At 32.4% G+C, this 14734-nt stretch overlaps 1 protein-coding gene across 1 annotated transcript; it reads right to left on the reverse strand.

Moving 5' to 3' along the window:
- Positions 1 to 3463: 3463 nt before the first annotated feature.
- Positions 3464 to 9837, reverse strand: LOC100853182 (uncharacterized). The gene is made up of 3 exons (XM_019220328.2): positions 9572 to 9837; positions 3792 to 3953; positions 3464 to 3688 (listed from the first exon to the last, which is right to left on the reverse strand). Exons 1-3 carry the CDS (start codon positions 9683 to 9685, stop codon positions 3641 to 3643), a joined length of 324 nt encoding a protein of 107 aa, XP_019075873.1. The 5' UTR covers positions 9686 to 9837; the 3' UTR covers positions 3464 to 3640.
- Positions 9838 to 14734: the final 4897 nt, after the last annotated feature.

Here is a 14734-nt window from a genome sequence, read left to right on the forward strand (position 1 = left end):
GATAGTCAAAGTTCGTAAATTTGAGCATAACTTACAAATAAAAAAACTATTTGTATATAAAAGATGACCAAACCATTGCACTGAAAACACATATGATTGGCTCGAAACTATAATTACCAAGTGATTGATTATGTGAATAATTAAGAAATTAATGTTGTAATCAGAATCGATCCGAATGATCATACTAAGTTTAGTTTTGGTAAAATCAAAGGTTTTATTATATTTTCATGGATTGATACATATATTTTTTGTTTACATTCATACATTTTTATAACATTAATTAAACTCATCTTCCAAAAGTTATCACAAGAGATAAGATACAAAGAATCTAAATTTAGTTCATTGATAGAAAAAAAAATCATAAAACACTATATTCAAACCGCTTAATCATTTTCTCTATTTAATATTTGTTTTTCGTTAATATTGTTCATTGTCCATCACTAAGTACCGTGTAAAAGTGAAAAAGTGAGAGTAGGTGAGCAAAATTCACATCTTTAAAACCATTATTTCCATATCTTTTCTTATCGCAATTTAAGTTTCAATTCTCTTTCTTGGAATTAAACATCATGAAATTTCTCGTAATTAGTCTATAGATATAGAAGTTTTAGGGCATTAAAAAATTGGCAAAGACAAGAAACAATGAAGTTGAAGTAATTTAGAAGAGGCTTACCTCAAGTTAAAACTAGCTTTCTTGGGTTATTTAATCATACTTAATGCAAGGAGCATAAGAAAATGCCACCGAAAGGAACCATTCTTCAGGAGATGCTGTCACTCCAAATTAAACTAATACACATCATTAATTAAACATTGACCGCATTAAACGATGAAAATATCACTTGGGATTTGGGTGGGTCCTTTCCTCATCTAGAAGGCCCCTTTTTCCACTCCCCAAAGTTTGGGCAAGACATTATATTTTCCTTTGTCAACAAAAAATTTCAGGGACCATCCCTTGTAGATGGTGAACACAACAATGCATCATGGCCCAAAGCCTAAAATCATTCCCTTAAGTCATGGAAAAATGATTCCTGGCTTTGTGATTCAAAATTTACTATTGTTTTTCATTGAAAAGCATAGTGTATGGTTAACCATTGTGATGTTACTTCTAGAAATATGATTGGTTTCCAAGAAAATGGGAAGGGGGTGACCCAACAACTCCAGGCAAAATGATTTTCCCTGCTCTGAGGGTGCCCTTTTATTCAGTGAACGACATACCCTCCTGAGGCTCAAGGCTTTCATACCATGCAGAAAAGGCCAGTGTGCTCCACCAGAAAGAAATGGTCATAAGTCAATCTGATTGACTGTCACCAGGGTGCCCTTTTCTTTTCCCTTATTTGAAGGAGGCTACGCCGGTCAATCAAGTGCTAAGCCATGTCAATAATCCAACGCAACAAAATGCTTTTGTTTATATAGAGAGATGCTTTTATGAGAGAGAGAGAGAGAGAGAGAGAGAGAGAGAGAGAGAGGGATTAAGATATGTGAAGCTGTCTGGATATGGCTCATCATGGGCCAAAGGGACACAAAAAAAGTCAAAACAATTATTCTCTCCCCAAATCCCAAAATTCAAAACCTCAATCAAAGACAGCTTTTTCTTTACAAATAGTTGATGCTTTCCCATAAGAGAAATTTGTTTTTAAAATTTGGTTGGAAAATCCAAAAATAATTGAAAACAATTCTTAGAACCATCTTTAAAAACTAATTTAAAAAAAAATCAAAAATTAAAAAAAAAATAGTAAACTTTATGTAAAACATAATAACTTTTATAAAGTTACATACAAAAGACCATGATTTTAAACTTTGTTTAAAAAATTGAAATATCAAAAGGTTTTTACTGCCTCAAAATTTATATTTTTTTGAAAGTAATTTTCAAAGATATACAATAAATCTACACTTCTTATATAAGATACCTTAAAATAAAAAATAAGACAGACCGCAACTTAGGTAAGTTGGTCTAAACTAACCCAAATCCAACTCGAATTTAGAAACAATTAACTTGAATTCAACCCAATCTAAAATCTAACTTGAGGTACTTAACCCAAACCAACGTAACCTTATTTTTCTAAATTTGAATTGAATTTAGGTTATTCAAATTAGACTTGAGCCGATTGGGTTAGATTTGACTTATTTGAGTTAGACTCAAGTTGATCATTTTTAAAATAAATAAATAATATATTTATATGAAAATGTAAATAGTAAATATGACAAAATTTTAAGATAGTAACACAAGAATAAACATAAATTTATATTTAAAATATATATATAATATAACATAATTTGATACTTTTATCTTATAAATAGAAAAAAAATTATTATATATCATAATATACATTATAAATATTATTAAAACATTAAATTGGGATCACATTAGGCTTAAATTGTCCGAACTTTAACCTAATCCCAACCCAAATTAAACTTAATTGAGAAAACCTAACCCAAGTCTAGCCTTAGTATTAACAATGATTAAGTTAACTCGTTCAAGTTGCACTCCTAACTAAAAGTGTATTCAATTGAAAACTATTCCTACACTTTCACCTTCTTTATTTATTTAAGAAATACGAGAAAAAAAATATATTTTAATATTTTCCCTACTCTTTTCCTTAATAAATATATACATATATTTTACTTCATAACAATAGTATAACAATAAAGATTGAAAAATGTATATCAAACAAACGCTCACTCAAGGGGGTTTTTTAATTTAATAGAAAAAAAAATATTCACATGACTCCAGTGTTTGACAATAGAATGCAAAACGCAGTCGAAAAATGCTTGACCATCTAGATGATTATATCCTTGGAAATTTTAGAGAATGGGTTGTTCCACTGCCTCCACTCTGAAATTGAATTAAACATGCAAAGTCTTTTTCATCTAAGTACAGAGAGACAATGAGAATGTGAAAACCTCATTTGTTTAAAAAAGAATATAAGCTCACAAATTTCAAACCACTATTTGTCTCATTGCATTCTTGTCAGCAACCAAACAGAAAGAAGCAGCTTGCATGCCTGGGACCATCAAGTGGCAGAGCCACTCTTTGTCATTTGGATGAGTGGAGCTGACTGCAGGCTGTAGCTATCAAAAGTGCCTAATTTAATAATATGATAATATCCACTTGTCAAATGGGGGTTTATATTTATCCTAAGTAAATTTACTCCAACCAAGCCTATGATCTTTTCTTGCTTTGGCACTGTTTACTTGGGAGGACTCGTAAACCAACAATAATATATTGAAGCAAAGCCATCTATAAACATCACTGCCTGGACCATCAGCCCAGCTGAAGCACACTTGATGCTTCGGGCTAACTCACTACAGGCACAAGCCCTGCATGAGCTTCAGCTCACCTATAAAGGTCCTTTATTTTTCTTATTTTTCTCTTGACCTCTCGGTATGATGATGGCAGGAGGACTAAAACAAGTAGCTGAAATGCAGGATTCAATGGCTCTCAATATAAAAACTAGACAAACAAACAGTCAACAAGAAAGTTTCATCTTTCCATTGGTGATCCCAGATTGCAAACTAAGCATTTATTAGAGGTAGAAAACAATATGCTTCAACAAACAACTCTAGTCAAATTCCAACAGCATGCAATTTTTTGAAATTTTAGCTGCCAATCATATAGGCCATTATCTAACAGATTTTTGCCTCTTCATTCTTTCTTTCCAATCCCATGAGACATATTATAGATCCCTTGTGCCTGGACAAAATGCATGACAACCAAATCACAATAAGGCACAGGAACTCGATCTGATTTGTTATCAAGATTTGATGAAAAGTCTTCAAAGTCAAAAGAGACTTACAATAAGAGCAATGGAAGTAGCTGCCAGAGCAGCAGGAATGGCAACTGAGGTAATCTTGTCCATTGGTCCTTTCAGGTATGTGTGCTTATGGATGCTCTGGAAAAATCGTTGCTTCTCAAAAAGCCTCTCTCTTGGAACAAAAGGCGGCTCTGTCATCCTGCACTATGAGTTGAAACCTAAATAAATGTCATCTAATATAAGCAACTTGCTGGATCTAAATATATGACTCTTAACTCTCACTCACATAGTGTTTCATCATATTCCTTTTTTTTTACTCTTTCTTGGGATTGAAATTCTGCCATGTTTCTTATTGACTCTTCTTTTCATATGAACTTTTTTAGAACACCACACACTCACTCAAAACAACCAACACCCACCATCTGCCCCACAACAGTCCCACCTCACAAAACACCCACATGCAAGCTAAAAAAAGGGCTCAGGGTAAAGGGAGAAAGGATTCAATCACCTCCCATTAGCATACTTCCTATCACTCTCCCTGTCCCAAAAAAAACAGAAAGCATTGTCCATCTCCACACATTATAGAATGATAAACTTCTCTTGAATGCAAAAGTCATTTTGCTTCTAATAAATGCAATGCACAACATCATTATAGCACCAAATGCATAAACAAACCCATGAATTCACTGAGTTTCTACACTTAGACAATGCGGGCTTTATTAAAATATGGCACTGTCCTCAAAGTGCAAAATGAACAAACTAATTGCTTGAAGTATTCGATTAAGACTTTGCTTCAAAATGCAGCCTGCCTATAACATGATGAGAAATGTTCCAACCCAAATTAATAGCTCAAAACAGACTGTCCCAGAATGACATTGTCAAGTGACTTAAGAGTTCATTTTGGAGCGATTTTAGGAGGGTTAGAATTGCTTTCTAATGTTTGAAAGCATTTTCTCTACAAAAACTAGGCGTTGGTAAAGTTTTAAAAATGTGGAGAAGCACTTTCAGTGATTATTGAACTGGCACTTGGTGGGTGCTTTGCACAAAAATAACATTTTGTTATGTGACATATCATAAAGAAACATTATCAAAAGTACTTTTTTAGTTTATATCCAAACATCAACTAGTTCTATAAAATCATTTGTGACAGGAGTGCTATTGGCAAAAAGCATTGTAGGCTAAAACATTTTTTCATAATCACTCTCAAACGAGCCCTTAGTTTCTGAAGTACATATAAAAGGAAAACAAAAGGCAGAAACAATTCCATTCTCTCTACGACATCAACTGAATCTGTCCTTTTTCAAGTGTTAATGTTTTCATTTAATATCCTTAATTTTTCTAGCCTAATAATGGAAATGCCAAGGGCCTCACCAATCAAATGAGCCTGAGGCTCAATAAATGACAGCAAAAGAATCTCCCCCCACAATGAGATTAGAAATTCCCAAGAAAAGTCATTGTTTAACAACTCTGATGATCCAATTGAACCTTATCAAATGGTAGGGAAAAAAAATGGGATGGAAATTTCTTATTTGGTTAGCTATGAAAAATAAAAAGGAAATAAGAATATAATGAAAATTATTAGATACTTATACATCTTGAAATTCTTCATTCTTTATATAATAAAGGATAAAATTAAAAGCATGGGAGAAAATTTTATTAAGCTTAAACATATTTTCTATTTTCCTTCACTCGTTCTCTCCATACCTCCATTTTTTATTTTTTTTGTTTGATAACCGAGGAACCTTCCATGGCCAAGCCCTTAGGACTCTCCATGGGGACCCAAACCTCAGGGTGTTAACCACCCTGCAACAACCAACACCAGGTAAATTTAGGGTATCATCAGTGGCAGGATTCAAACCCAGGACTATGTGCCACTTACTAGGACCACACTTCCCAGTGTTCTCTCCATACCTCCTTATTTTCTTTTCACTTCTATAGCAAGTCCAAATCCAAAAGCTTTGGACACACTTGAACAAGGATCCCTATGGTTCCTCCTAGCTCGTCAAATGCCCTATTGACCAAGGAAAACAACATCTCAAATCCCACAACCCAAAAAATGAGTGGAAAAATAAATAAGCTCCATAACTTGATGGAATGCTAAAACTCCTTAATGCCAAAACTCACTAGAAGTGGAAAATGAACTCTAGAAACTTCTCCAAGAGCTTAGCACTGTCCACTAGGAAAAGGAGCCAAAAGCCCTCAGGTGTATACAGAGACTGAATAACTTGTTAGATAGGGTTATAAGTCAAATATTTATATATGGTATAATAGGGTAACATTTACTAGAATAACTCTAAGGTATACCACAAAATTTTTCAGAAAATAGTTTCTTGTGTCACATGTAGACAAAAAAATTCATGTTCAAAACAAAAGCAAGACACATATATGCATGTCTAGACCAGCTTAGTCCCAAATAGTCATATCACATGTGGGCAAACAAAAAATTGTCCAGTGATCCTCTTCATAATCAGATAAAATCATAAATAAATAAACAAACAAATAAATAAATAATGCCACCTCTACAACATATGTCTGTCAAAATATGCAATGGAACATGCTGAAGGGAAGCAATTAATGACATTTTATTGTAATCTAAGCATATTCCATGCTCCTTACAAATCATGCTAGACTGGAAGGAAATGGCAAGCTATACAAATGTACATTCTGACTTTTTTTGTATGTTTTTTCTTTCATTAAGCCTATTCCAATGGAAACTCCTAGTCAACCTTATCATGTTTGCTCATTGTGAGGATCCAATTAACCATTTCATGACAATAGCACTTGATGGGGGAAAGCCTTTTAAAGTTTATTCAAGGAAGAAAGTGAAGACCTATGTAAACTTTAAGTAAGATTAATATTAATTAGGATTGAATTGTATTGGTATTTGTTGGAGTCTAATTAGGATTAGCTAGTTGAGTTATAATATAATTAGAATTTGAGTCATGATAGGTTATTAGAGTCCTAGTAGACCTTGGATTTCTTAGAGAAGCCTATAAATAGGCTAATCAATGTAAATCAAAGGAATGAATTTGATGAATAATATTATACTTTCTTTCATTGCAAGGTTGCAACCCTCAATGGTGAGACTCCATTGATTTTCTTCTAGGTGAGACTCTAAGGTTTTCCATCTTTTCCTCATTGTTTCTTCTTTCTCTCTATTTCTTATCTTATAATTTTCTCTACCATAAAAATTATTCCTTATTCCTCTCCTTACACCCTAAAAATAAAACCCTAGCCCACCTACCCTTGAGTGTAGACAACCATCCTAGGGTTGTCCTACATCAGCACTTTAAACACATCATTTGTTGTTAAATAATATTAATCCAATACATCATGATCACTTTATTTTGAGTACCATGTTTCCTAATGATGGTCAATTCTCATTCACATACATCAAACATATACCCCCCCCCCCCCCCCCCCCCCTGTTCATACATATCAGTTCTATAAAGAAAGCCATCCATTCCCTTAGTGCCATTGGGAAAATAGACCATTTAGGTGTCATTGGAGTACTTTTTCATTTTAAAAATAAATGACATGAATGGAAAACTGTTTTTTCCATACTTTCTTATATTCAAAAAATATTATTTTCAAATTTTGAAATTAAAAATTGAAATTATAACAACCAAATATGTATAAAAAAATTCAAAAATTAAAATTGAAGTGCATCCAAACGACATCTTAGAAACTACCATGAATTTTAAATAGCTTGGTAATAGAATATCTGAATCAAAAGGCTTAGCAACAATGAAATTGAAAACATAACCTAATAAGCTTTGTTTTAAGCAAATAAGATATTACAAAATGAGTGCCAAAAAGCAGGTGCAAACCACGCACAAAAGCATTCAACCAAGGGTAAATAAAATTCATTACTTTCTTCACTCAATCACTTCTTAAACAAAAATGTCATATTTTCAAGACTTGTATAGCCCTGAACCATATCACAATGAATGAATTGTACATATTTTTTTGGTAGGACAAAAAAATAATATGTACAATTCATTCATTGTGCAAAGCAATATGAATGAATTATACATACATAAGTACTCACACAGACATGGCATGTATAACTGTGCGTGCGACATGTTTTTGATTGCATAAAAGAAGGTCTTACAAGAAGGTGAGCTGGATGCAGATTTCCACTGCATATTGCTTTGCACATACCCAAATTATGACAATCACTTTGTTTATATTGTGTCATACTCCCTTTCAAATATGTAAACATGATACTCTTGATGCAATTACAATGAAGTATCCCTGAGAGTTAACCAAAAGCACAAGGCATGCTCGTTAAGTTACATTTATCCGAAAGGATTGCCTGATTGGTAATTTAAATTAAGGTAACTAATTGCTAAATCCTAACCCAGGCAATAAAACAAGCTTAGTGAATCATAACCAATCCCAAGTCCCTCTAGCATTAATGGTTAAATGGGTAATTTTTCAGCAAATCCTTATGGGAAAATATCACCTCCTAACTCAAGAAATATTTTAAAGGGGGTGGACATGATACTCTAGTGCTTTAGAGGACATGGAAGCCAATGCCCATTTCAAGATATTGCTTCAAAATACCATCAAAACATTTGGCAGAAAAGGTAGCCAACTCATCAATTCAGTTTCACATTCTCAGACAGCCAATACATTGAATGAAGTTTTATATGATACTCTAGTGCTTTAGAAAAAATTATCTGAGTTCAAGATGATTTGATTCTTTCTGTTGCAAAGGGGTCAACAAATAGAGTTTATAAAATACCTATTGATGCTTTGTGAACTCTCCAGAGAAAGATTTTGTTATAGCAACATTGTTCCTAAGAACGGACATTAGACATTTCAATGTGATCATTAATTGTTTCAAATCTTCAACCTATAAGAGGCCAATCTAAATCGATCTTCTCATTCCAAATTGTGTAGATAGCAACCAAGTTTGGGAACCAGGCAGATCTTTGTAAAATCAAAGTACATCCTTAGGAACTGAAGCAGGTCCAAGAAAGTGACAAGACAAATCCTCATCCTGTCCATATAGCAGATTGGAAATTATAACGGGTTTCACTACTCAGATGGCTGGTGAAAAATAACTAACTTTTGTGTCACAATGCAAGATTCATTGTGGAACTGCGGCAACTGCCTCAAGCTAATCTCACAGCCAGTCAATAAAAAGTTTGTTAATTCATCTTAAACTCGAAACCAAGTGGCCTTTAGAGATGTAAATTAGCTGGTCTCAGAGTAATCAATCCCAAAAACAAACATTCCTAGTGACATTAAGCAGCTTGGCAGGCATCTCCAAAAAATGCAAGAAAAACAAGGAAAATACTAATATAGCTTACAGTTATTTTTTTTAAATTAAAAAAAGAAAAAAGAAAAAATCAGTTTGCAAATACTTTATGGTCATTTTCCTTGTAATTAGTTTGTAGTCTTTTTCCTTTCATGGTCTCCTTTCTGACATCTAAAAAAGTGTCAAGCTTCATTTGGATATGGTGAAATGTGCTTCAAAAGAGAAATGGTGAAATTTACTTCAAAACTAAATTCCTTTCTCATCAACATTACCTTTCCCTTTTCCTTTTTTCCTTTCCCTTTCCCTTCTTCTTTTTAGTTAAAATGGACCCATATCATCACCTTTTATTTTCCAAAATCCTCATACCTAAATCCAATCTCAACCTAATCAAACAAAATTCATGCAAATCAATCCATGAATCCAAGGCCAGTTTGGCTAAGAATAACTCATACTTTCCAGTTCATAGTTATTATAATTAACATGCCCCACCAACACCAAAAGAACATACAAACATATCATTAAAGAAAATGCTCGTGCATGAATTGACCCAAACCTCTACCGAGGCAACCCGCAAAGAGTGCGGCTGTAGATTCAGATCCTCAGCCAAACTTGTGAAACGTTCAGTAATATTTGCATAAAACCAACCATCAATAACAAGGAAAACCATTTACAGATCAGAAATGCCCTACCAAATCAATAAAAAATAACAACATAATCAATATTGACAGAAACAGATTATTCAGATCAAAGACACATCATACGAATAAAAAAAAATAATGAGAAGAAATAACCAACGCTAGATCTTTTATAAAAAAATATAAAATAAAATGCGAAGGAAGAGATGAAACTCTAATGTTGAATCAGGGAAATGTAGATGATGAAGAAAAAAAAAACTACATGAAATTGGAAGGTTAAGACCTGAGAAAATCTGAAGCTGCGTAGGTTAAGCAGAAAAATGGGAGAGACACTGAGCGGACACAAGATTTCGGCTATTTAATAACGCTTTTTTTTTTTTTTATCTAAATTTGATATTAGTTATTTATTAAGAATTACCAAAAATAATAATTTATGAAAAAAAAAAAAAAAAGCAACGCTTTTAAAGAAATTTATTAAATTATAATAAAAATAATATTATAAAAGTATAGATCTTGTATGACTACAAATATCAAATGATAATGAGACATAAATTATTTAAAAAATGAATTTGCCCATTATTGTGGCAAAAAATCCTATCACAAAGAAATGGTATATATAGACATTTTACATGCAAAGAAAATTGTAGACATCAAAAGTTTAGTTGTTTAAATTATCATTAAATTGATTATTAAAATTATAAGTTTATTAAAATTTGGACTTGATAAGTGATGGGTCATACATATATAGTGGGCATGTGTCATGTATTCAAAAGGTGACACATGGTGAAATTTAAAAGTATATAAAATTAAGTCTTGCAAATAAAATCAAATCCTCCATTCGAAGTAAAAAAGAAATAAAAATAAAAATAATAAAAGAAATCTTCAAGTTAAACAAGAATTAAAAATAAAGATTCTCTTATTAATAAATTTTCTTGATAAATGAAACAAAATACTAAAAATCAATGAATGAAAATTTTTTAATTAAGCAATCAAATATTGAGGATTTCAAATTCAATTTTGTTATTTTATCTATAAATAATTGTACATCCTGTAATAAAATGATCAACAAAACAACTTAACCCAAGAAAATAGATTTTGTGAAATCTCTCTATAACTCCAAAAAATGACAGATGCACTATACATATATTCTTTGTCATGCAACAAGTCATTCGGGTGTACACACAAATTTTATGAAAGTCCTGCAATGTAAGTAGAACAATAGGAAAAATATGTGAAACAAAATATTTTATTAAATTGATAAATTGTGGAGTGCAATATCTGTGGCAATATTATTTTGCAAAATAATATGTCCCTCTAATTATTTCATCTTGATTACAATTTGAATAACAATGATGCAAATATTTTTTTTGATTTTAGAAATCAATCAAAGGCCATAAATGGCTTATTCCCGAATGAACTTTTTACAAGATGAAGATCGTGTGTAGTACTTCTATCGTTTCTTTTCTTAGACTTACAGAGATATTTTGTAAAGGTTTTTTTTTCCTTCTTTGTGAATTTTTTTCCCATATAAAGCAGTTTTGCTAGTATGAAGTCTCTTCATTGAATGAAATCACCCATATTTATAGGTAAAATTAGGAAAAATTAAAATTTGAAATTCCTCATGATTTAATTACTTGATTTTAGCAACTTGTCTTCTTCATTAAGGAAATTTATGAATAATTTATTTACTTATTTATATTCTCTTTTGATTTGTTTCCTTTATAAATTTGTCAATACAATTTTTTATTTTATTTTAATTCTCTTTTAACAACAATTGAGAGATATTTTATTTGGAAGTCTAAATTTTGTAACTTTCCAAAATTAGCCATGCGTCACATTTTTAACATATGTCATGTATCAAATATGTATAAGACCTATCACTTGTCAATCCCGAATTTTGTGGAATTGAGGAGCCACATTTTTCTTTGAAGACCAATTTAGTGATAATTTATTTTATTAAAAAAGTTAATATCTACAAATGCCTCCACTCCAAGACCTATAACATACATACCCTACAATGTATGCGGGGTGGGTCTTGAAGTTACCCTTTGTTCTTTTTTGATTTTTTTTTTTCAAAGACATATTTTAATAAAAAGTTTCCTATTTCAAAAATATCTCTTTCCCACCAAATGAAGATCTTGTATTAACAAAAAAAGTTTCTAATTTGAACATCCACTTTTCCTTTTTCATAGACATCTTTTCTGATTTATACTCCCTATATATATAAAGAGGACAATAATTTTAAAAATCCAACTTAAACTCTCTCAGAGAAGTCTTTCATCCTTGTAGCATGGCGATGATAAGGCATGCATGGAGTAGCGCTAGTGGAGCCTCACCATGACAAGTGGTTGGCACATAATAGGGACGACTCTCCATGAGGATGATGACATGGACAACTCCTTAACATATATAATCAATTAGCCTAATCCAGAAATACCATTCACTTATCCATGTACAACCTTATGTAATTACCAAAACGCTCTTGTGCACAAAAGTGAATTAAAAACTCATCCAACTTTCATAAGTCGTGCCAACAAGGAATATGAGCTTAAAGTGAGGACCACTAAGACTCATAGGAGTATTGACTTCCTTATAATCAAATTTTGAAATTGACTCAACATTCTACTATAGAGATTCAACTGCACTCCAATACCTTATGTATATTACAACGAGACACTAAGTGCTTAGGTTCGTGATCTACTATCCACTGCATGCAAACTCCCCATGAACTGGTGTTCGTAATCTAACAAGGTAGTGTTATTACCTATCAAAATTGTCTCTCAAATCATTGAGTTACAGATCTCATTTATTATGTGATCAAATAACATACTCTAACTCTAAGGAGCATATGTCAAATTCCACTAAATGAATTACTGTGGCCACAGATTTCATAATTACATGTCCTTTGGATAACCCAAAGGGACACACTATTTCAATCCCATGAGATATCATGATGCCTTTATTGAGAGTACCCATTGCTACTAGCCTTCATCAATAGTGACCCAATCCATAGGGATATATGACCACTTTAAGGTCTCACCCATAGGTCAAAACCTTATGTTGATTTTGGTACAAGTTTAATATCCTCTCAAGGTTGAGAGTCTATGTAATATAGTAGCTTGGTGAATCATGACAATTGATAGCCTTGTGTCATGATTCACCGTAAGTCTTGTCTAAATTACATCATATATACTAGTACACTCACCATGGGGAACTCATCCTGATGGCCAAGACAAGTCGTCTCTCCAATTAAGAGATGGTGTACTACAGTCTCTACTAGATTACCAAAATCCATGAACCAACTGTGGACAACTTATCTACTTCTAAGGAACCTATAACTTGCATCTTCTATGCAACTCCTAATGCACCCAAGTCATGTACAATGTAAGAGACATGAGTCAAATGCTCAAATCAATGTCAATACACTAAAGGGATAACATGAGATAGTTAAAGTCTAACTTTGTTATATCATATCTTACTTCTAGGGGCTTAATCCCAACAAACTTCCACTAACCCCAAAAGAAAATTGGGCACTACAAAAAGATTATGCTCCACAGTCATATCTCCTCCCTATACTATCTCATAATAAGGTAACACTTGTTCTTAATGTGTTTCCTCTTCTAGTAGTACTTCAGTTTTTTAGATTATTCCACCATCCCACTGTTATCTCATAATAGGATCTTAGATAATATAGCCAAGGGAACTATCCATAAGCCAAAAGGCTGCCTTTGTTGTTATGGGAAAAACAAAAAACCACTTAGAGTGTACACATACCCAAAGGTAGACCTGCAAGTCCTCATCAGACTGAAATCCAATTTCCTAGTACAAAAGGAGTACCAACTCATTGTAAAGACTCACAAACATATAATCCCTCGTTCTCCAAAGATACTAGAATATATGTTTAACATTTGCCTAAAGCTCTAATTAGAAAATAGAATAATATCAACTCATTATTCCTATAATAAAACAAATATTTGGTTTAGCACATAACATCGCATACTTAAGGCTATCCATTTCAGAGGCATTGGATACCATCTTAATATGATCTATCTCCTTAGATGTCCAAGGACATTGTTCTTAAGAAAGACATATCCAAATCCAAAGAGTAAGAAACCTTTCTTGAATTTTTGCATCATGTGCTTAACCAAATGCTCATCTATGTAAGTGACATGACACAATTTTTCTATTCTTACATGCCTACAAGACCTTAACCCCAACAATATATTACGTCTTCCTCTAGATTTTCATATAGAACTGAGTAGACTATCATATCTTGACTAATGACAATATCCATACTTCAGATCCAACGAGTATATTATCATCTACCTACAAGATCTTAGAGCATCACCATGCTTCCTTGTGCCTTTTTGTACACACAAGGCCATTTGCTATGAAAATGTTTGGTTGTTGTATCTTACAAATGTGACACATTGCAATAGATAAGAGTAATCTGATGGATTTGAGTGAGCACAAATGTGACACATTCCATAGTTGAAACAAAGTTTCAAACTATAACATTTAGCTACAATCTTAGCCACATAGAACTCAAGTTTTCCATCTACTCCTGTGTTCCTCTTGTAGACCAACTTACACCTATGAGTTTTATTCCTTTAGGTACTCCTACAAGAACCCAAACTATGTTAGAATACAAAGATTCTAACTACCTTTTCATAACTCCTTACCTTAAGTGAGCACAAACATTACTTACCGCTTCATCATAAGTTGTGGGATATGAACCTTCCTACTATTATGAGACACTAATGTATTAGAAATCATAGGAATAGTATTTCTTGATTCCTCTAGATCCATAGCATCCTATGCAATGTGAAACTATCTTCTAATATATCCTCCAATTTGTATCACTCTTTGTCTTATTCCTTATCATATAGTCTTCACCAAAAATCTAATATTTGTATCAACAAATATCTTATGATGATCATAACTATAAAGGTAATAACTCAAAAATCCTCTTAAATATCCTATAAATTGATATACCTCTTAAGAAAAAGAGGTATTACACAGTTTATAAGACATATCCCCAAAAGAATCCAGGAAAAAAATGATCAACCTATCCACAATCT

Source organism: Vitis vinifera, chromosome 6, assembly GCF_030704535.1.
Source record: "Vitis vinifera cultivar Pinot Noir 40024 chromosome 6, ASM3070453v1".
Classification (NCBI taxonomy): domain Eukaryota; kingdom Viridiplantae; phylum Streptophyta; class Magnoliopsida; order Vitales; family Vitaceae; genus Vitis; species Vitis vinifera.

Coding starts and splice junctions, on each gene's coding strand:
- LOC100853182 (XM_019220328.2), bottom strand. CDS start 9,685: ATGGTTTTCCTTGTTATTGATGGTTGGTTTTATGCAAATATTACTGAA. Junction 3,954..9,571: donor TGCGGGTTGCCTCGGTAGAG/GTTTGGGTCAAT, acceptor TTCAACTCATAG/TGCAGGATGACAGAGCCGCC. Junction 3,689..3,791: donor CTACTTCCATTGCTCTTATT/GTAAGTCTCTTT, acceptor CATTTTGTCCAG/GCACAAGGGATCTATAATAT.